Source organism: Aphelocoma coerulescens, chromosome 1A, assembly GCF_041296385.1.
Source record: "Aphelocoma coerulescens isolate FSJ_1873_10779 chromosome 1A, UR_Acoe_1.0, whole genome shotgun sequence".
Taxonomy (NCBI): domain Eukaryota; kingdom Metazoa; phylum Chordata; class Aves; order Passeriformes; family Corvidae; genus Aphelocoma; species Aphelocoma coerulescens.
Genome location: NC_091014.1, coordinates 61,462,566 through 61,484,997, shown reverse-complemented (window position 1 = coordinate 61,484,997; position 22,432 = coordinate 61,462,566). Strand labels below are relative to the sequence as shown.

Sequence of the window (22,432 nt, the reverse complement as noted above, 5' to 3'; positions counted from 1 at the left end):
GAAGTCAAGCAGGTGCTTGGAGACATTCCTGGGCTTGCTTAGCAGCTACAAGGCACTGAGGTTTGCACCTACATGTCCACATGCTCGGCAGTGGTGCCTCCTCCTCGTCAGTGCATTGAAGGGTTCCTTGCATTTCATGCACATGGTTACTTCGTTGTCCCGGATCCACCTCGGCGCTCTCTTCCCAAGCTCAGCGTTCTGAAGGGGGGGGGAAGGGGCAGGGGGAAGATCAAAGAATAAAAAAAGCTAGTAAAAAGTTGCACAGTACTTGAAATAGGGAAAATAATTATTCTCTTCCTCTGGAAAGGAAATTACAAAACATAGCTCAAAATGCATTTTGAAATCTATAAAAGAAATGACAAAGAACCCAGTCAAAAATCATGATGCGTCACTGAAAGAGTGCTCTGTTACGTGTCTCAAGAAAGAAAGAGACTGGTTTACAAGATTTGGCATTATGAAGAAAAACAATTACCAACAAGATGACTGCTTTGTAATTATTCTGCTATAAGAATGATGAGCTTGAAAGCAAAGTTCCTGCCAAACTTTTTCCACTCATTGAAGAACACAGTGGGTATTAAGAGGGTTACAAAGAAATAACAGCAGCTTACAGAGACTTCAACAGGCATGTCTTCATATTCTTTAGCAATAGCATTTCTGAAGGTTTCATTCCTCTGCTGAAAAGCTTCAATAGTACTCTGAAGTGCCTAAGGAAACAGTGGAGAAATTCCTCAGACATGGTAAAATTTAAAACAGATTCTGCATTCTGACCACTTACTGATCAGCAGAGAGAAGGTACAGACAGAAAACATGAATATTACTTTTCTGATTGCTTCAGTGAAAAAGTGTTTAGAAAATAAAGAATGTAGATGAATTTACCTTTATCCATTCTTCTTTATCCTGTTCAGAACTAAAAGAAATATTTGACACATTAGTTAGAGACTAGTTCAGGAAACATTATCCCACTATCAACAGCTTCTTGCAAAAGCCAAGTAATTCTGCACTAATTCTCAAAAATTTAAACAATACTAATTTTTAACTGTCCAACTTGAAAAAAAACCCAAAAAACTAAACAAACCAAACCAGAAGACAAAAGTTAGAAACATGAGAATTAACAGTTCGGTGTATCTGGCTCTCCAAAAGTGGCCTCCTCCTTGGATAACGTGTTGGGAAAAAACCCCTGCTGCACCATGTAATACCTGTCATACAAAATTTAATTTTTCTGTGTGTTGCTCTGAAGGATGCAAAAGAGAACCTTTACAACATGTCAATTAAAACAGCTCACCACGTGTCGTTTTGCAGTATCAGCAAAACTTTTAAGCAAGCAGAATCCTAAAGAACTGTTTGCCCTTCCCACACACCATCTGCATATGAGGAAGAAGAAACCTGTCCAAGCAGTCAAAATCACTCTTCCTACCTGCTTACAGTAAAACCCAAAAGCTGAGCTGTTAAGCATAGTACCTGACCAGCAACCTTCCAAAGAAATCATCTACCAGCTGTTTAAAAACTGTAATTGAAAATGTCCAATAGCAGTTAGAAAAATAAATATAAGCCTACTAGTAAAGAATACCCTGAGAGTAAGTGAAAAATTATTACAGTGTTATACAAGCTCATGAATTAAGGATGTTAAGGCATAGGGTACATACACTACTCAAACATTAATGCAGATTTTTCTAATATAATTGAATAAGAGCTTGTTGGTACTTATTCCTTCATCATTTTGTACAGACTTTAATGCATTCTAACAATGATCACAAAACAAAACAAAAGATGAAAATCTGTGCTTCTCACACCTAAAATAAGCTAATGCAATAAACTTTCCCCTACTGGTAATGTAGGAAAGTTAACAAAATAAACTTAGTTTGTTGTATCAATTTTCTTCCAATTAAAACGTGCCTCAGAAATGGTATAGCCAGATACCACCTTTCACCATTGAAATGGGTATATGGCATAACAATTTGCATAATACTTAGCAAGATATCATATAGTAATTTACACTAGATGTGACTGATAGCCAAAAATACATCCCAGAAGTCTTGCAGATCTTAGTGGAAAGCTTTTCTTGTGTCATTTTCGAAGTATACATTTAATTTCAAATTGAATGAAAGTGTAGGTAAACAGCTGTTATCTTTACCCATTCACTGCTGTAACTCTCATTCAATATTACAGGTTTTCCATAAAGGAAAGCAGCTTGCAAGTTCATTGGCTAGCAAGCTATGGTTTGTCCCCAAATATAATGTGCCAGCACTGAACTGGACCCACCATGGACATTTTCCTGCTTATTTAGTCCTCCCCTCTCTGCAATGAAATCCTGACTGCTAAGAATGGGACTTTTAAGCCGGCCTAAAATAAGAGGAGGAGCATCTCTCTTTATTTGAGTCTAAACAGGGAAGATTTAGTCTAGGCAATGCAAAAAAGGTAAGGGGAAGGTAACTCAGCAAAAGGAGGATACAAGAACTGATAAGGAAAGCAGAAGAAGTGCCAGTCAGAAGAGTGCAGCTGGAGGAAAAGGACCCAAGAACTAAAAGGAGAGCTCGCCTTCCAGGAGGAGGTTGATACTTGGGACTGGAAGAAAACAAGTAGATGGGAAATGGGCCTGAGGAACAGAGGAAAGCAGATGCCCACCTGCTGCTTCAGGAAACTCTGTTCTGTGGAGATAAACCCACCAGGGGGGAGAGCTTTGTTGAGCTCTGTGCCCTGAGGTGAACAGACTCACTAGCACCAAGGCAGCTCAGATCCCAGAGGCACTTCTGTGTCCTAAACACACTCAGTGTCCTAAAACACTTCAGTCAGACAGGCTGCCTTGGCACTGCTCTTGATTTCCCAGCCAGCCCATTCACAGCTATCTTGGGCATTTCTGCAAAGTTAGGCAATGTGCTAGGAATCCTAGATGCATCTTCTACTCAGAGAGATTCTTGGACTGACAATGCATGTTTTTTTGGCAGCCTAGGCTAATTTTCAAAACACCAACATTACGATGAAATCCACTGCATCTTTCTTCAAATCTGTTAATCCACTCTTCTGTGTGTATATGTTTGATCTCAAGAAACTGGCTAAAAAGTCTGCTTACCTGGCCTGCAACTCCAGTGTCCTCTCCTTTCCAGACACTTGGAAAGTGTGTGGATATTCTTCATTATGAGTTTCTATAATCTTCATGCCATCTATGCCAACTCTGGTTCGAACAGAGAACTTTGATCCTACCAGGCTGAATTTGGGGACGCAGTAGAGCAACATATTGTTAAACTGGGGAAAAAAATAAACACATGGTTTTGCACTAAGAAAAACGCAGATAAAGCCAGTTTGTCCACTGAGAGCTGGACAATGTCACAAAGCTAGACTTGGTGGGTGAGAAAGCAGGTCCTTTCCTGATCAGTTCATACATGACAAGACCAAAGCTCTAATGCAAGACAAGGTCTGTTTCTTATTTCTTTAGAAACAGGATTCAGGGACAGCTTCAGTGAATGTAAGAATAATTGTTCTGTATATGCAGCACTCTTCATAGCATTTATTATCAAACTGTACTCAAACTAGATATTCTCTACCAGTGTAAAGCTTTTTAACAAAACACCCATTCTTGTGCCCCAGTTCTGCAAAACCTACTGTAAACTGCAGAATAAGGACTCTTTCCTTCAGTGTATACATTTATATTTCTCCCGTACCAAAATAATTTGGTTTTGTACTTGTTGCAACCAATGTTATTTGAAGACATTTTTTGTCTTTTCTCCAAGACAAAACAACCTTTCTTAAAGTTTTTATTCCCTGAAACCCTCCATATCACAGGGGGAAAAAATAGTGCATGAGCAGGACAAAGATACATTCCTTTATTGAAGTCAGAACTTTAAATAATGTTTAAATGTCTAAAGGCCCAGTCTAGAAGCACAGTTACTAAATCAGATATAAAGTGTTTAATTTTTTCACATTTTTCCCCTCTCGTTTTTCTCAAAATTAATTATTAAAAAGAAAAACTCATTTTGGTTAAATCCTATTTCATAGAAACCCTGACTAGACTATTGCCTAGTCTGTATCACAGGCACATTTGAGCTTGTCACCTCTCATTATAAGGGAACATCATTTAAAGCAGCTGTCTAGCTCCAACTGAGGTCTTACTATTCAATGATTTCTCCTTTTGCTTGGACCACAGATAAGCAGGAGCTGTGCCTCAACATCCCTTCACTACCCTTTATTAATCAGAGGATGGGCCATGCCAGAGGCCCATGAGCAAAGATGTATCAGCAATTTTCAATGCATGGGAAGCAACAAACTACACCAAGCCTTTTCCAAGGGAGTTGTAAGGGACCATGGCTGTACTTTTTGAATTCCTGCTGAGAGGATGACCTGCCACGATAAAAAGCTCCCACAGAACCACGAGACTTACTGGGACCTCAACACACAGTCTATCAGGACAAAGACCCTAGGCTTTTACATTTCAGTTTAATGAGAATTTCAAAATTCTCGTGCTCTAGGGTGTGCATCTGTAATCAGCAGCCACCCTACTCACCAGGAAAAGATATCGCTCTTGAGCAGACGTGTTGCGAGCAGCGAGTTTAAGGATCTGTCCTTCTTTGATCAGCTCATTTGAAGGGTTCACGATGTCCTCCTCTTCTCCCAGCATCTCATATATCTCTAACAGCTTCTTTAGATTCTCCTTTACAGTGAAAAGATAGTTATAAAACTTAGTTATTGAAAGCACAGATCTTTATGCATGTTTAAATTAAATAATGGGAGCATGCATAAATCTGGGGACTCTTAGCTTTTAAAAACATATTTATACCCAGTATGTGTGGTCTGACTGATTAACTTTGTTGATAAAGAAAGAAGTACTTTTAGAAATGTTATATCCTCGGTAATTTTTAAAACACGGTTATATGTACAGTCTGCATAATTTCTTGCCCAAAATATCTCACATTTCAATTAAGTTCCTTCCATCCCAGCCCAATGTGGGAGAGAAACAGTCACTGCCCTCTACAAACTTTATCCTGCACTGACAGATACAGATGAACCAAGGTTAAGAGTTCAGTGCAGTATCAGTGATTTGAGCCAGGAGAAGAACTAAATCTGTCCCATTTCCCACTTGAGAGAATTAGCTGCAATGACAGATTTTGTCTATCATCTCCAGGAGCTGTGTAAATACACTAAGTAGGAACAATCTGACCCACGAAACCAATTCTTGCCATTTTAGGGAAGATTTGCAATTCACTCTCCTAGCTTCACCAAATATTGAAATATACTGAAAAGTGATCAGGAAAACAAGGATCATTTACCATCTTTCTTATTGCACTATTCGAGTGACTTGCTGCAGTGGATATAATTTCCAGGGATTCTAGACAGAAGAAAAAGAAAATAAGTAAAACCAGTAAGTTGCATCTTCACATATTTGTATACTACATAGGGGGAAAAAAAAAAGGGGGGGGGGAGTAATTCTATAAACATGTTTGGTTTTTTATGTAAATTACAAAGTACTATAAATTTCTTCAGTTACCAATAAAAAGAAATAAGGTAAAGTGGAAAGCATAAAAAAGTCAGCTACCAAATAGAAATTATAATATGGAAAGATCAGAAGAGAATTTTTGCAGATTACTGTAGCACTTCAGCACTTAGAATCACATTTTTCTGTGACAAGAACAGTCATGGTTCTCTCCCTCCTTTTCTCAAAGTAATTCAGAAAGTCAAACTATATTTTCCAGTTGAAACAGCTCATCTTACAAGTGTTTACTGTATTGGTACTAAAAAATGAAATATTTAAAAGAATTATCTGGCAAGTGATTTTGAAAACTCCAGGCAAATATCTTGAACTGTTCTTGTGTAAATGCAGAGAGGAAGAAATTTAAAAGTGGGCTGTGCTTTTTCCCTGCAGAAGCTTAAAAATACAAGGAGTCTAACTTCACTGTTTTACAAATAACAGTCACATGTTCCAAATGTGCACAAAGCAAACCAAAATGCCAACACACACAAAAAAAAAAAAAAAGCCACCACAAGCCCTGATCACCTGCAAAGCAAACAAATCAAAACCTGTGTGCTATTTCAAAACTAAAGCAAAACTTATGTGCTCCAAGAGAATACTAAAGGCTTTATGATTTTTAAATTAACTTCAATTCAAACAGATTTTTTTTCAAAGAATCTTATGATTCCACTGAAGACATCCTATCATTCTTTTCATGGGTAATTCTTCACTTGATCTTTCCTGAAAATGTCTCTAATTTACAGTATGCTCTTACTAATATCTTATTACAGCTCCTTTAATGGCCTGAAGATATTTACTTTCAGCATCTTTCCAGTCTAGGGAATCCTGAGGCAATTTCCTTAGGTAGTCCTTTAGAAGCATCTCGTAGCGTGGAATGCGTTGGACTGGTTCTAGCATGTGATGTTGCAATGTCAAATTTCCACACACTTTTTCCTTCTAAAAAATTGTAAACATATTTCAATGAAGCAGGCAAGAATGTCATTACTCTATCGTAAAATCAAAGTCATGACTGATGAAACATAAACAATGTATTTTGAAACGTGCATGATAGACCTTCTGAAAGAAAACAGAACTATTTTACCAAACCAGATGATTAGAAAATCTTCCCAAAAAATAACTGCAAAAAAAAGCTTTTCTAAGTATTTGACAGTCTTAGCAAAAAAGTCTTACGAAAAAAATCTTTTAAACTCCAGTGCATTTTAAATGAGGTTTGTGATAACAGACAAGAGAAATACTTCTGAATTAATAAGAACAGTTCATGACCACATATTATAAACAACCACTTAAATGGGCTACAAAGGTATATTTTACCTATCCGAGGAGGGAATGCTTTCCTTGAGTTTCATTTATAATGTCAACTCCCTCAGCAGCATCCCTCCCTCAAATTTTAAGATGTATATTCATTTCCATAATCTTAGATGCAATTAGATTAGAAAAACAAGAATTACATTAAATTGTTTTCTTCCCTGGCCTACAACCACAAGACCCCACAGAGCAGTAAAATTTAAGTAGAAATACTTTATCCTATTTGTAAGTGCTCAGATTGCAGTAGGACACACACCTGCCGATTCCCGGAGACACCCACAGGGAGCACCAGAGGGTGTGAAACGAGCCTTTGGAAAGGACTGGCATCCCCGGGCTCTGAAGCTTTCTGTGCTCAGCATTACTGTCAGCAGACACAGTGTTTAAGGAGGCAGTGCAGGGATCTAGAGTTGCACTGCTATGTCACTTTATCCTACAGTGGTGTTTACTTCTGGTATTTACAACAAAATGCACTATTTTTTGAGTCTTCAGATGTTTCAGCCTTTACAATTTGCCCCTCCATTTTGCAGGAGAAAAATCTGGATTTTTGTGGGTGGGTTGTGCACGTGTGCAGGAAGGAGAAGGGACAAACGCACTGTGAAGTGGATAAAACCAACAACCTTCATTCTGAGGGATTTATTTAATTTTCTCTTTAATCATTTATTTATCCACAAACCTTTGTATTTTTATATATTACTTGTATCACTTGAGGATCTACGTTATTCTCACCATTACCTGAATGTCTTGAATAATGAACTTGAACTGAGGTGACCGTTCAGTCCACGTTTTCACCAATTCCATTGCATTGTCAAAATTCTTCACATATTCTCCATACATCTTAAGGAAAGGAGCCAACTTTTGCAGAATATCTCCAATCCTAGGGGTGGTAGTCCTGCAAAGTAAGAGGGTGGAATCTCAGAGCAAACAGGGAAGAAAAAAAGTCACACAAGGTTATAAAAGGTTTCAAGTGTTTAATAGAAAATCCTTGGGATCACCTCATGTGGAGTTCCAACGTAACAAGTAAATCTGAATTCACATGGAAAGAGTGTTTGCATCCCCTTGGATGATGTATAAGCACTATAGGTCAAGTAGAGGACTAAAATAAGAAAAGCTAGAAATTGAAGACTTGAAAGGTTTTATTTACAAGATATAGCCTAATTTATTTTATCTGCAATTCCTTAAAACTGCATTATCTTCTTTTGATCATAATTTAACCTTTGAAATATCTAACCTGTGGTTTGGTTTGAGGGCTAAACCCATACTGTACATCTTCCCCTCTGTGCCTTGTATAAATATATGTATTAACTTCTTTTTTTAATTACTATTTATCTAAAGAAGCATATGAAGGAAAGATAATCCCTTCGATTCCAGTCTTTTGTGAGAGCTTTCTGCATTTTTCCCAATTCCTAAAGGTATCTTCAGATAAAACAGAATAGTAAAGTAACAGATGGAGAGGCTGAGAGAAGCTGCACTCCCAAAGCACACAGGCATCTCCAAGAACTGCCATAGGAAGCACATTTCATCTCTCATTTTCAAGGCCAGGCTCTCTGAATTTCTCAAAGTCTGAAATAAATGTTCTCATAGCGGTCTAAAGTGAAGAAATCTACTGCAATTACTTCTACACTCCACTCCAACACACCACTTCTATGAGAGAAAAGCTGTGCAGAAGGGAAAAGTTATACTTGGATACTGAATATTGCAGGACTGACAAAAACTGGTCCAGCTCCAGCTGCCTCTGCGAGGGCAGAGAGCTGCTGTGTAACACCTGGCAGAGGACTCTGCTACTGCTGGGGTTGGCAATGAGGGGACAAGACAGGGTGGGAAGCTGGTCTCTGCAATCATGCTGTGCTCTTATATTATTCCCAAGTATCTGCTACTGGTTGTCCTCGGGTACAGAAGACTCAGGGTATTGTATCTTGTTAATTTGATAGTCCAGTGGAAGGTATCCCTGCCCATGGAAGGGCAGTTGCAATGAGATGATCTTTAAGGTCTGTTCCAAGCCAAACTGTTCTATGATTCTATGGCCTGGGATCACTGTTATGCTCTGTTACGCTCTGTTACACATTTTCCATGGGAAATACATTGCAACAAGGCTGTTCCCAGTGTTTTCAAGCCATGTGTTGTAAGAGATATTCAGCTCCAGCTGTTGCTCAACTCATTCAAAATGCAGCTACCAGACAATTTCACTTGGTAAGTTTAGATTCACACCGCTTTTTCTTCCAAAAGAGAGGGATTTGATTTTGATCTGCTTTCCCAGATACAATTACGTATTTTTACTCTAAGTTTTCAATTCAAACCACAACTCAAGGAAAGAGTCAGCAATTTTTATCCAGCTTTTTTGTTGGAAGATAAAGAATAATAGAAGCACATAAACCTACCCCCAGAACATACTCAATTTCTTGTGTCTAATGAGAGGAGCTGCTGAGAAAAGACTGTATCTGGCAGAAGCTGTTGTGCCAGACAATTTCAGAGACCAGTGATGGGGAGAGAAAATTACCCCAGATTTTTCTTTCAGCAATGATCAAAAAGAGTTGTCTTCAACTGCACCCTTTCTTTTAACTCCTCCCAAAAGCACAGTGTTTCAAGGACATTTAAACAGGCTGTCTCAGGTACAGCACAAAGGTTGTTTTCAAGCAATGTGGAAAAGATAATATCCTTGTAATGCAATTTATTAGCTCTGCACCAAGAGTCAAAGCTTATCTACAAAAGCACTTTTCAACCTTTGAAAAAATATAGTTATACACACAATAGTAGTGAGCAGTTTAGCATTCTGCAAATATGTAAAGTAAGGCAACCCATCTTCTGTGCTCCGTAACGTGTCTAGAGCAGAATTTTAAGATTACATCGTGAATTTCATTTCAAATGATACAGCACTGACATAATGTAGTGTGAGCTGTTTTTTAAACATCTAAACTCCACTTCTCATGAACATGCACTCTATTGTAATCCAGGCATTCATATTTCCTATCAGATTTTTTCAACTTTTGTTAAAAGAAACAGGGAGCTTTACCTTACTCAAGTCACTCTGCTGGGAACTTAAGGTGTAAGCTTTCTTATATTTCACAGTGCTTACATTTTATTGACTTTCTTGCATTATAAACTACACAGAGGTACCATGTGATTGGGCATGGTAAGTATTCTATTTTAAAGAATCATCATTTAAAGGGGTATCGTCTTACAGAGTCAGAAGATACATAGCTGCTGGCTAAAGCATCCCTGTATGGTCTAAGATTTTCATATATGTCACCAAAAAAGCATTTTTCTTCTCATTTGTGGTGTGTTTTTTGATAATAAAGGGGTTGTATGATAGTGTAACTGGAAATTATGCATGGACAAACACTTGAATTCCTCATAATAAATTCCAGATATCACAGAATATAGGAGCCAAACAAGTGCTGAGGTGAAACAACTGGATGAAACTGTATTTGTAATTTCTTTTTAAATGAGGTTATCCTTTTTCCCAAAGAAGGTAGGGAAGCAGCAATGTTTTGAGACTTTTTTTTTTCAATTACATAGAAGAGACCAAAAATGCATGGCTATGTTTTAATATATCCAGAATCACACACACCAAGGCAGGATAAAGATACTATATGTCTACATTATTATTACAGAGTATATTTACACTTCTTCTATCCTTGCTGGCTCCAAATAGAGGTCAAGAAAAGCTGAGGGGAAAATGGCCCTTAAATATATCTGACATGGATTTTAATTTCAAACAGAAAAGCAAAACATAGAAGAAGAATGTGTCCCACCTTATTAGAGAAAGCAGAAACAACAAAGTTTACTCTACTTCAGCATTGTCATAAACCATGTACATGTTCTTTACCTCAACTTTGTATTCTATACAATGAATTCACCAGGCAGCACATAATTTGAGTCTGAACCCCTAATTTAGCAAGACATTTGATCATGAGTAATCTCCCTGGCTTCAGTGAGATCCATGTCCTTTATTTTGAGCAAATGATGCAAGTCCTGTGCTGAGTCAGCTCCTGAGGAAGAGTGGAAGAGCAGATGCTCTCTTACTCACAGGAGTTCCTGGGCCTGGAGAGCTTAACTGAGAAGATACTTTCCCTACCTCAAGCCTGCAAGAGAGTTTCTACAGACACAGTTTTAGGAGTATATTAACCAGTGAAGTGCCTCTTACCATTCTTGCATTCTTTTTTCAAGTTCCGGAAGTAAGAATTTACTGTGGAAGGCATTTATTGAAGAAATGTTAGAAAAGATCTTATTAATCACTTCAGGTGGAAATGAACCTCTGTTGGCTTCCTCAAGGAGTCTGGAGTAGAATACCTGCAATACAGGAAAAAGAGCCCCAAACCTGTCAGCCTGTTATATTTAACCAAGGCAAGATTAATATTTCAATACCATAGATAGGAAGTGATGAACTCATTCATTGTCTTTCCCTCACTAGAAGTGAAAAGCTTCTCCTCCCCTTACACCCCACTTTCTTTCTCATGAGCCAGGAGAGCACTGCAGGCAAAGCTGACAAGGAAAGCCTAACTGAAGCAGTGCCATTTTGGATCAGCTCCAGACATCCTGCCTGTTTTAACAGCTAGAGCATCTCAGCTTTCCCAGCCTTCCAGTTGTATTTTCCACTCTTCTGTTCTTTGCAGTTAGCATGATGTCTGATCACCATTAGCCCCACCACTTTCCTTGAATGCCTTATCCCCTTATCCTTTTGAAATCAAAGTAATGTTCAGGCTATGAGCAGTCCCCACATACTATTTTAAAGCACAGAGGGAGCCCAGTTCTGACTGGACTACAGTCTCTTTTAAAAATAAATATATTCTTTCTCCATCAGTGGGCTCTACCTGATTACATGCAGCCACAAAATGTGCATTTGTTAATATGCACATCACAAAATAAGTGCTTTTGGAGAGCTATTGTCCCTCTGCCACCCTCTCCCATGCTTGAACAGATTACATGTCCCTAAAAGGGCTTCAGAAGTCTGGGTAAGGACTTGCAAAAGAAGAAAAGAGTCTGAAGACAGGAACTTTGATCACCCCAACTGAGACAGCAGAAGTGTCTTAAAAGGAAAAAAGCCATATACTGCCACATAAAACATGCCCAGTTTGCTGCACTGCCAACAGGACAGTTAGTTACTTTGAAGTTACTTTTTTTACTAAAGAGACAGTTACACAACTTTTTAACCAAGTTTAGAAATATAACAGTCCCTTCCCAGTCTTCTGCTTTCCTCTCATTAGCAGCAGTTGAGCAGCTGTGTTTGAAAGTCATTTTTCAGAATTCTCTCCAGTTGATATTTGGAAAACAGACACAGCACTAATGCACTTATGAAGGCATCAAGGAAAATAATTGTACATTACCCATCAGAAAAATCTGTAAAGGAAGTAAACATTTTTTTTTAAAGTTTTAAACTTCTCTAAGTATTTTTTTTTCCTGCAATACTCTGGCTTTTAAAAGTCATCATATATCCATCACAATCTGGGTCTGCTGTGTAAATCCACTTTCAGGAGGACAGTTACTGATCTTCCCAAGCAGCATGAACAATTACTGTATCAGTTGAGACTTTTTACTTTTCATCAAAGCTTTGTACAAAACTTCTGCACTGGACCTGAGCAATTTAAACACTGGAGTCTGAGAAAAAATATCCTGTAGCAAGGCAATGCAAAGCTAGAGGTACATGTGTTATGTGGAAATTAAACAAGACTTAGGAAGGAAAATATTCGAGTACAAACTTCTTACATGTAAGAAATATCAGTTAGATTCTGCAAAGCATGAGTCCAACCCTTTCCTTGCAGAAACACTAATTTCTGTTTCTAAAGATATAATGGGAAAATAGAGGATATACTTTTTGGAATGGGCAATGTCTAGTTCTCTGGAGCTAAAGAAAAATTCTGATTGGGTGGTTCAAATTAGAATGGTTTAGTAATTTTCTAATGAGTGGGTGATTGCAGCATTCACTCCAACTCACTGGAAGCCAAGACATGGTTATCCATCCTCCTTGTCGGCTACCAGCATGCAATGCTATTGCTTATAGTGACATCTCCATACCCAGAACATATTGCATTAATAGCCACAAAATTCTAACACTTATTAAAAACATAGCGTTCTTAAAATAGAAGCATAGGCAAAGCCATGTGGCAACAGAAAATGACTGACTGGAAAATCAGTAAAATGTGAAAAACATACCACATCTCATGTAATTTATATCCACATTTACTCATAGCCATTTGAGTGAATTCAAGGCAACACAATAAAAGCAAATTCAAAAAAACTGTACCCCATCTAGGAGGTCAAGTCGGCTAACGTAGGCTTTTTCTGTTTGCAGAAGCTCGTTGGCAATTTTGTGACGTTTCTGCTCATCTGTCTCCTGGAGGAAAATAAGAGTAGCTCTTAGGACACTGAAGAAAACATAATTTAATAATAATGAAAAACTTCTGAAAATCCTTATGACTACCTTATAGTCCGAAGAGCAACTGAAATACAAAGTTAACATTAAGTAATAAACACCAACTTTGAAAAATACATGATTTCCCACAGCTTAATTAACACATAAAAAAGTCAGAGAATGTTAAAAATCAGTCAAATTGCAGAGCAAAATTCAGAGCCTAAAAGATTTAGTATTTCCCAGTTTGTATAGGGATCTTTGCCAAAGCACCAACTCCCTACTCAACAGATCAGCTCACATCCTGGTAATCGAGTACCACTGACCTTTCAGAGCTGGAAGAACTGATTTGCAGAGTAAGAGGGAACAGATGGGAGCAGTCAGCGTTCGCCCCCACCCCCTTTCAGAAGTTATTTGAACTGCATGTTCTTTGCACAACAAAATTATTGAAAAATACCATACAGAATGGTTTATGTTCGCCAATACACTCATTGCTGAATAATTGTTGACTGCAATTAGAGGGCTCCTTCATTAAGTCTTTATGGAAGTCATTTCTGCATTTTAAGGGAAGTTTTCATTTTAAAGTCTTTTCTTCCACAAAATATATTCTTCTGCTGAACAGAAACTTAAAACATTCACTCAATTTTCAATATTAAACTGAAGAGGTTGGAATATATAATTACAAGTTGCTGGGCAAAATTACTTCAAAACAAACAATGAAATCACAGCCTTCTACAATATCAAAACATTAGGGAAATGCCTCAGGCTTGCAAGTGTCAGGCTCAACAAACTGACACTTCCACTACAAGATTCTTTCTCCAGATCTAGTGATAGTCTGTTCACATCTAATGACATCAGAGTCTTCCCTAAAAAAATGGCAGTATTATCACAGTGCTTATGGGAAACTGGTAATTGCCAGACAAACCATAAAAATTCTTCATAAAAACAAAGAGGAGAGCTTGAGAGAGTAGTTTCTGATTTCAAACTGCACACTACTTTCCACAAGAGTATGATAAACATTTGCAAATACTTTTACAAAAATGGTTTGAAGGATACCGAATATTAAAGTACAGTCTTATATTTAAGGGACTTCCGTGCTTTTTTTTCCCCATTTTGATATTCAATAAGTATTCCAGATTTCAACATATTTCAGTTCTAATCTCCAGTGTTCACAGTTGCACTGCTACATGGCAAACCTCCTCCCTAAAAACAGGCTTTCAATAGTGACTTCAAAGCTGTTGATTAAATCTGTTTAAATCAGCATAGCAACCACAGTAAACCTACAGAGCCGTGTTTTAAGTGCTGTCAAGAGACATTGCAGGGAGCTGGAGGATTAGCTGCTACAGCTACAGCTTGCTGCTTAGTGCAGCCATTTACAAAGGATCTCCACATGTGGACTTGAGACACAAAACTATGGAGGTTACTGGTTCCTCAGCAATTTAATTTTATTTTTTTTTCTCACCCCAGAATCCCACTTACTCCCTGAAGCAGTGCTATAGAACCAATCCACAGTTTTTAGAAGATTACTTGAACTAATTAAGAGAGGGAAAATCACACATAACAAACACAAAAATATCACATAAAATGAGCTGAGCCCAGCTTTCCAACCCTCTCAGTATCAACCTTACACATCTTCTTAATTCTCAAACCTGCATCTCCTTTCTACATCAATTGCATGACCTGACAGAGGGATCTTCTATGTGGGGGAAAAATGCACACCATGGATGAGTTATCATTTAATCACTGTGGCATGTTCTTATTCCAGCATAAGAACACCCACCTACAGGGTTACATCAGTGCAAAAAGAACAGAAAACTGTACTGCTGCTTTTCCTTCAGCAGGGCCTCAGGGGGGAGCAGGGGGTGTTGCTGAGGGGATTGGAAGGTAACTTCAGGGAACATATATTTCAGGGAACATTTCAAACTTCTGTGACAATCCATAACACATGGCAACTCAACATATAAAACCAAGCAGAAATGGCTGGTGTGCTACATAGAGAACACTTACGTTACACAGGTGCATTATTTCACCTGCTGACCAAAATATCAGGAGTGTGAGAGACCAGGAGGTCCACCAGGATGGACTGCAAACCTGAATCTCTATTCCAATGCTTACAGTAAATGTTTCAGCTGGATCTAGTTCATTAGTACAAATCTGCTCATCCTTAGAATAATTACATTACTATGGATGCTTAGGAAATTAAAATAAGTAATTTTGAACTCTGAAATTAGGAAAAGGTATGAAAAATGCCGGTGAAAGTATGAATTTTCTTATTATCAAACCAAACAGGAGCCATCTCCTGTCAAGAAAACATACCTGCCAACATGACAGTGATGGTGTATATGATTCACTCTTACTCAGGCATAGCCATTGCCCCAAGGGCTTGAAGGAATACATTAAACAACACAGACAGGGTGAGAGAAGTAGAGTATGAACAAATATAATTTAAATTACACTGTGCTTGTTGCTTGCACAGCAACCAAGTAAGCAGTAAAGATCCTGGTATCCCTGAAGAAGTGACTATTCACAAGAAGATTTATGCATTTATATATTGGTTGCTGAAGACACACAGCTTTGTTCCTAAAGAAGACCAAAAAATTGTAGCATCAAGAAGCTGGCAGGACCTCTCAAGTGTTTCAACAGTAAAACATTTCTTGGCAGAAAATTAACTTCGCAAAACCAAAAATTTTACCGTGGTTAAATTGAAACATTGCCCTACATTTAGAAATCCAGTATCTCTACCAGGTTTGCATCTAAAACACCAGAGCCCCCAACACTGTCATTAAAAGAAGACATCATATAAGGACTTTATTAAAGATGTTCCATGGATTCGTTCCCATCTGTGGCATGCAGGCAGTCTATATCCCTATCTCCTACCAGTCTCACAACAAACACTGACACATTTGTCCTCTTGTCTCCAGTTAGCTGTAGCAGCAGATTCCCCACATGATGTTATTCAGGAAGTTAATTGATTGAGATGTTCTTGTACTACTCAGCCTCCGCAGTTTAGACAAACCAAGTTTTATGACAGGAGGTGTTTCTGCCGCAAGGCAGGAAAGTTTTCATTTTTAATTGTCTTTTTGCTTGTTATGGCTCTGTTTCATTACTTTCAAACTAATTCAGTAAATAAGAGAAATAAAGGATACTCTGCTCTGGTTGTTTGGGGAAATTGTTTCAGATCAGTGCCAAATTTAATAAGTTTTGCTCAATTTTTCCAGAACCTGCAATAATCTGTCTTTAGTCAGATCTACAGTGATGGGGGGGGGGGGGGGGGGAATAATGGTAAGAGCAACACTATTTCAAAACAAGCCTTCTTTTCCAAGCCCAAAAAGTAATTTTTGCACCAGTCCCCAGTTTAATTCACTCCTTCCAGCAGTGGACTTAGGATTACTTCTGCTGTACAGGTATACATCTACAAAGAAAGAGAGCATCACTTTCTGCTCTTTCCTGATCTAAGAAACATGGCATGCAAGAGACAAGATACTTTGCATCAACATCAAAATACACATATCAGATGCATAATATAAAGTTTGACTATGACTCACATGGATCTGCTCCTTTTGCTTTTATTCAATTGTACCTACATATTAAATTAAAAGGGCAGGAGAGCGCTGTTTATCCTGTGCTATGCAACTTAAACTGGAATGCATCCCAGTTTTAATATTCTATAATGACTAAGTAGGCATTTAGCAAAATCACAGATTGTCTAATGCTCTTACTTCTTACCAGTGCCTGCCTGAACACAGAAACAGCTTAAAGCTCCACCAGAACTTTCCTGTTGCTCATCATCCTTCCCCTAATCCAGACAGCATGGCAGCAGCTACTTAGACCACCACAGGGCTGATTTCCATCTCCAGGTTGCATTAATCCAAACTAAATCAGTGTTTCATTCCATAAAGGGTGGCAGATGCACTTCTTAACCTCACTAGACTAAAGGGGAAGTCCTTGTTGCACAAGATATCTCAGGAAGGGCTGCTGTGACCCAGTTCAGTTTTACAGATTCAGTTCTACACCAATGCAAGCTTAAAAGTCATCCTGCATGGGTTTGGTTTGGGTTTTTACCCTCCAAGCACCAGTGAATAATATACATCTAGTTACAGTCACATTACACCTTCCAAGCTGACTCATTGTGAATATAAGACAGATCACACGTGCTGGTTCCAGCAGCTCAGACAGATTTTAGTGAGATTGCTGCCACTACCATTTGCCCAGTTCCTTCCTGAACTTTAAAAGAGAACTGCTTCCCTTTTCAGCTTTTTCCTGAAAATGCTGCCAGCACCTTACTGCGTGACTGGGATTCAAGATTAACATCATTGCCCACTGAGAATTCAGCACTTTATAGGCACAGAGAGGGGAAACAGGCATTACCCAACAGGAGACAGAAATATAATGACAGGTGTGGCAGGCCAAAGTGCCTTAGACTGTACCCAGGCTTATGTTTAGATGGGGATCATAACATCCACTCATTCCTGGGGAAAAAAAAAAAAAAAACCAACCAAAAAAACCCCTAAAACAAACAAGAAAACCCATACAAGCCAACACTTTCTTGTCCTTACCTAGAATATTTCATCCTATAATACATGAGAATTTGAGAGCCACCTTTCCCACTCACAGAATTTACCTCCAAGTGTGTATGTATGTGACCCCCAGCTAACCAAACTCAAGGTCTGCAGTGAACTGGTGCAGGTGCACTCATGACCAGCAGTGAGGAGCTTTGTCAGCATCAATTGTTTGGCTCTGTGGTGAAGAGGAAGGCTGGGAGGGTTTGCCAAGCTCCCCCTGCCACACAGGGGACTGCTGGACCAGAACTGTTAATCAGATTTACTTCTTTGGTACAAGGAGGCAAACTGCATAAGTAAACTTTTACAAGTGAAAAATATGCACTATTTTTCAGCAATTAATTTCTCAAGACAGATTTTCTTCCACCCACTTGCTTTGCTTAAATATTTAAAACCTTCCTTACAAGGGAGCTCAAATTCATCATGATATAAGTTCTCCTTGCTAAAAAGGCACATTGAGTCTATCTGATCACTAGCAGACTGCCACTGCCTTTCCCACTTTGACTTGACAACTACATCCAAGTTAGGGATTCACACAACACTTCTCCCTGAAGCCCTGTCATTACAGTTTCCTACACATAGAATGTTATTTCACATACACCACTAACATGTGTCCCTTGTAGTCTGGCACAGCTGAGGCATGTGCTAAAGAGGCACACATATTTGAGCTTCACTTTTTTTTAAACCTCAGATAACTGATGGGGAAAGAGCCAAAGGGATGAGGAGAAGACCAAAGGAGGAGAGAGGGGAGGAAGAGGCAAGCAGAGTTTTTTTCTCATCTTTTTTCAGAAGAAAACCAACCAAAATATTTTCAATTTCTGACCTGCTCCTGGAAGCCTATTTTTGTAAATAAAAACCTAGAGAAAATACAAAAAGTAGCGACCTATCAGGAATGAAAAAATTTCTCTCTTTACCTTTGTTTCTACAGGTTGATCTTGCTTACTGCTTTCCTCAGCTTGTTCCTCCTTCACATCAGTATTAATGTCTAGAGTTTCATTTTCAGCTGGGAGCAGCGTGTCGCTGCTCAGAGTCCTGTGGCAGCTGTTGAGCATCTGCTCCTCACAGGCAGTCACACTCTGTAGTGACTCTCTGTGAGTGCTTTCTCCTTCCCCGTTTATCAAGCTGCTGTCGATGGCACCGTCTGGGACTGGGGTGGACACGGCTGAGCCGCGGTCCGGCAACCGCCGGTCCTCATCTTCTGGCTGGTCTTGTGCTACCACTCCATTGGTCGTGTGCAGCTGTGCAACCTGAGTTTTGTCAGTGTCACTGTTTCCCTGTTTCTGTAGTGAGTGCTGGGAGGGGAGTTTTGGCTGAGGTGATGGTGTGGACCCATATCTTCCTTGAGATTTAGTAATGTGGAGAACGGAGGAATCTTTCTTCAGATCACTAGGATTCAGTGAGCTAAAAACACCAAGCAAATAAAACATTGATGAGAGAAGAGTTAACATAGACTTACAGAAAATCCTGATATGGGAAATAAAAGAGTTACACCATATAACCAGCTCCTCCCAAACCATTTCTTTCCTGTGTTAATATTAGGAAGTTCAGGACATTGAGACCTGGAACGCATTAGAACACTTAGAAACGTGTTTCTCTTACTAGAAACTCAGAGCTCTGTCTATGTGGAGCCATTGCATCCCTATGTGTCTCAAATCTCATGTGTATGGGAGATTTGAATTGGACATTCGGAAAAATTTCTCCACTGAAAGTGTCATCAGGCATTGGAACAGGGTGCCCAGGAAAGACTTTGAGCCACCATCCCTGGAGGTATTTAAAAGATGTGAAGATGTGGCACTTGAGGACATGGTTTAGTGGTGGATTTGACAGTGCTGGGTTAACAGTTGGATTCAATGATCTTTTGCAACCTAAATTTTTCTATTCTTAGCTCCAGGTAACAGAGGCAAGAAACAGAAACCAGGAAACTGGTAGATGAAGCAACTTGCCCAAAGGGTCCCAGAAGATTCTTGGCAGAAATGGAGCAAGACTCATGGCTTCCCAAGTCCTAGTCCACTGCTTAAACTAACAAGTAGCCTATTCCCTAACAGCTCTTTAATTATAAAAAAATTAATCAAACACATCCAAGAACATTTAATATCCCTTTCCTTAGTTCAGAATATTACAGGAGGACCTTTAAATTTTTATCCCATTTCTTCTCCAGTTTCCTTATTTAGTAATGTCCCTTTGTCATGCTGCATCTTTTCTGAAGATCTTTTTCCTCCAAAATTTATCTCTGCTTTAAACACAGTATCTCTTGTTCCTGACTGTCCTCTAACTGTTCCTAGTATGGACCTCCATCTTCTGGAAGGATGAAAATTGCTTACAAACTGTATTTTTACTCCTTATTGATAGGATACTTTACACAAATATTGCAAACGTATTCTGCACTTTTGTGCACACAGATAAAAAATAACTTACACTAGCTTTATCTTCTTCCATCATAGAACAAAAAAAAAATTAATCACTTTTTCTTTAGTCAGGTAAAGAGTATACCTTTTTTTATTAAATAAGCTTAACTCCAGGATAAAATTAATATACATTTTTCAATTGCCTGCACAGAGTAAATAGGTTTAATTAACTTTCTGCCATGCCTACATGCTTGTGGGCTGTACAGACTAATGAAAATAAGTTATTTTAGTTGACAATCACAGTTTGCATTTCATGAACATGCTACCTAGCCATTTCAGGATCACTAATTAAAAGTGAAGTTCAGGTTCACAGAAGACACATTTTGTGAGTTGAGCTCATTCAAAAAACAGGAATTACCTCCACTGCCAAAGCAGGATAATCCAGAACTCACCATGCTAATCATGGAAGGTTCTCATAAGCAGAGATCATAGACTTGAGTAGAATTTAGTCATTGGACAGATATTACTGGGTGTACCTAATGAATGATGTTGCCCAAAAGCAACTCAGCTTCCCATAGTCCAGAAAATGTCCCTACTTTTAAAGGTCTATGAACAAGAAAGTTTTCTTTCATTCATTATAGTTTCCTTTGATTGCCTATATGGAAGAAGCTCCTGCACAATGCAGCAGGCAGGTCTAGGAGGAAGAAATGTAGGGCTCAGTGGTGTAAGTCACAATGAACCTGAGGAGTTTTCTTTCAGAAAGAAATTTTATTTCAGAAATATTTTTTGTTCTAAGGATACTGCACTGTTTAATAGATGGGTGATGCTTTGGAGGAAGACTAGGAAATAAAGTGATAACAGGATTAGAAACTTGTACTAAAAGAATTCACAGGACCTCCAATGCTGCAGTAATCTCTTTTCCAGACCTCTGAGCAGCTGTCATGACCAAGTGCAATTAAGTCTCTGCCTAATGACAGAAGTTTCTTGCAGATGAAGCTCTGAAATTATTTCTGTTCCACTGGACAAACACACTTTTGCAATGCTCAGCTGCTTCCATATAAAGGATTAAATTTCACTCATCTTGAGGGGAAATTCTTTCAACGAAAGCCCTAATACTCTGGCTCCATGGAAGGTCATGCTCTGTAGTACATCATGCATTCATTCCCACAGGGGGCATCCCTTCAGAACTCCAGTGTCCCAAGGAAATATGAAAAAACCATGTCCAAAACTTGCAATGCTCAACTGTTTCTTGAGCTGTTCCTCTCTCATGGGCTTTCAGGAAAGTCGCTCTTTTTGTACAGAGCAGATATATTTGAAACTTCTGTTTCAGAGCTTATAATGCATCTTCTTAGAGATGCAACTAAAGACACACAAGTAACACCATTTTGTGAAAGCAGTGTTCGCTGTGGTTCATTTTCCCCAAAGTTCCAAATGTTTCCCATAAACCACAGAATCAAAACTCAAGAACACTGAGCTTTTCTACTAAAATCACCAAGCACTATAAAGCAAACCATTTAGGGAGTGTATCCCATACCATTACAAATAACTTGTAGAGTTCACCCTCTTCACATGAATGATTCAAGAAGTTAAGATAGTATAAGATGAAAACCAGTATTTCAGGTTTTTCTATTTGCTTATAGAAGTATTTTTTTTCTTCTGCAAGAACAAAAGTATTTAATATTAGCTTCAGTACTAAACTTATTCCAAATTGCTGACATTTTTCAGGATATTTTAAAAATGCTACAAGTTTCTTTTTCTAAAAAAAGGAAAATTAGGACTGTCATACATAAAATCCCTATTAGTGCTTGGTCTTTGCATATTAAGTGCTTTAATTAATTTTGAGTTAAATATTTTTAAATTGAATGTTAAAATTAACCCATCAGCCCAGGTACACAAATCAAGTTTTATTATTATGGTTTTCACTTGTTCAAAGCAGTTTATTTGCACCCTTCCCAGTAAAAAATCCCCAGTTAAAAGTTCCCCAGTTAAAATCCCTTTTCAAACATTAATCACTTGTACACCATAAGAGTTATCTTTCCTGTGTTTACTGTATACTTTTACAAGTGTTTTAAGATGTGTTGGATGTATTTTTTTATGTTTTTACTTGTACTTTGGTTCCAGAGAAAATTTCAAAACCCCAGTTCCAACAAACAGCACAGCCCCCACAGCCATTACCCTGTAAGCCCCATAGCAACCTGAATTTTAATGATTGGTGGACAGAGGTAATCTGTCAAAGGGAAAACACCAATCACCTTAAACCAAAGGGGCGGGCTGTGGGCAGACTGTGGGCGGAGCAAAGGCTATAAAAGTGAGCAAAAGAAACACACTCCCTCTCATTTCCCCTTCCTCTCCAGCCTGCTAAGTTCAGTGCTGGAGGAACCTACTGCTTTTCAGGGGCCTTTAGAAATATATTTCTTTTTGA

General features: G+C 38.5%; 1 protein-coding gene across 4 annotated transcripts in view; it reads right to left on the bottom strand.

Moving 5' to 3' along the window:
• The window catches only part of FGD4 (FYVE, RhoGEF and PH domain containing 4), a 106,649-nt gene that overhangs the window by 10,438 nt on the left and 73,779 nt on the right, over window positions 1–22,432 (bottom strand). For all 4 annotated transcript variants that reach the window (XM_069003113.1, XM_069003117.1, XM_069003114.1 and 1 more), the window contains exons 4-14: window positions 18,580–19,066; window positions 13,002–13,091; window positions 10,905–11,050; window positions 7,496–7,652; window positions 6,256–6,394; window positions 5,259–5,317; window positions 4,496–4,642; window positions 3,068–3,240; window positions 877–907; window positions 609–704; window positions 73–198 (exon numbers count right to left, since the gene is read on the bottom strand). In XM_069003113.1, coding sequence (XP_068859214.1) covers window positions 73–198; window positions 609–704; window positions 877–907; window positions 3,068–3,240; window positions 4,496–4,642; window positions 5,259–5,317; window positions 6,256–6,394; window positions 7,496–7,652; window positions 10,905–11,050; window positions 13,002–13,091; window positions 18,580–19,066 — 1,651 coding nt within the window. The remainder of the gene's footprint in view (window positions 1–72; window positions 199–608; window positions 705–876; window positions 908–3,067; window positions 3,241–4,495; window positions 4,643–5,258; window positions 5,318–6,255; window positions 6,395–7,495; window positions 7,653–10,904; window positions 11,051–13,001; window positions 13,092–18,579; window positions 19,067–22,432) is intronic.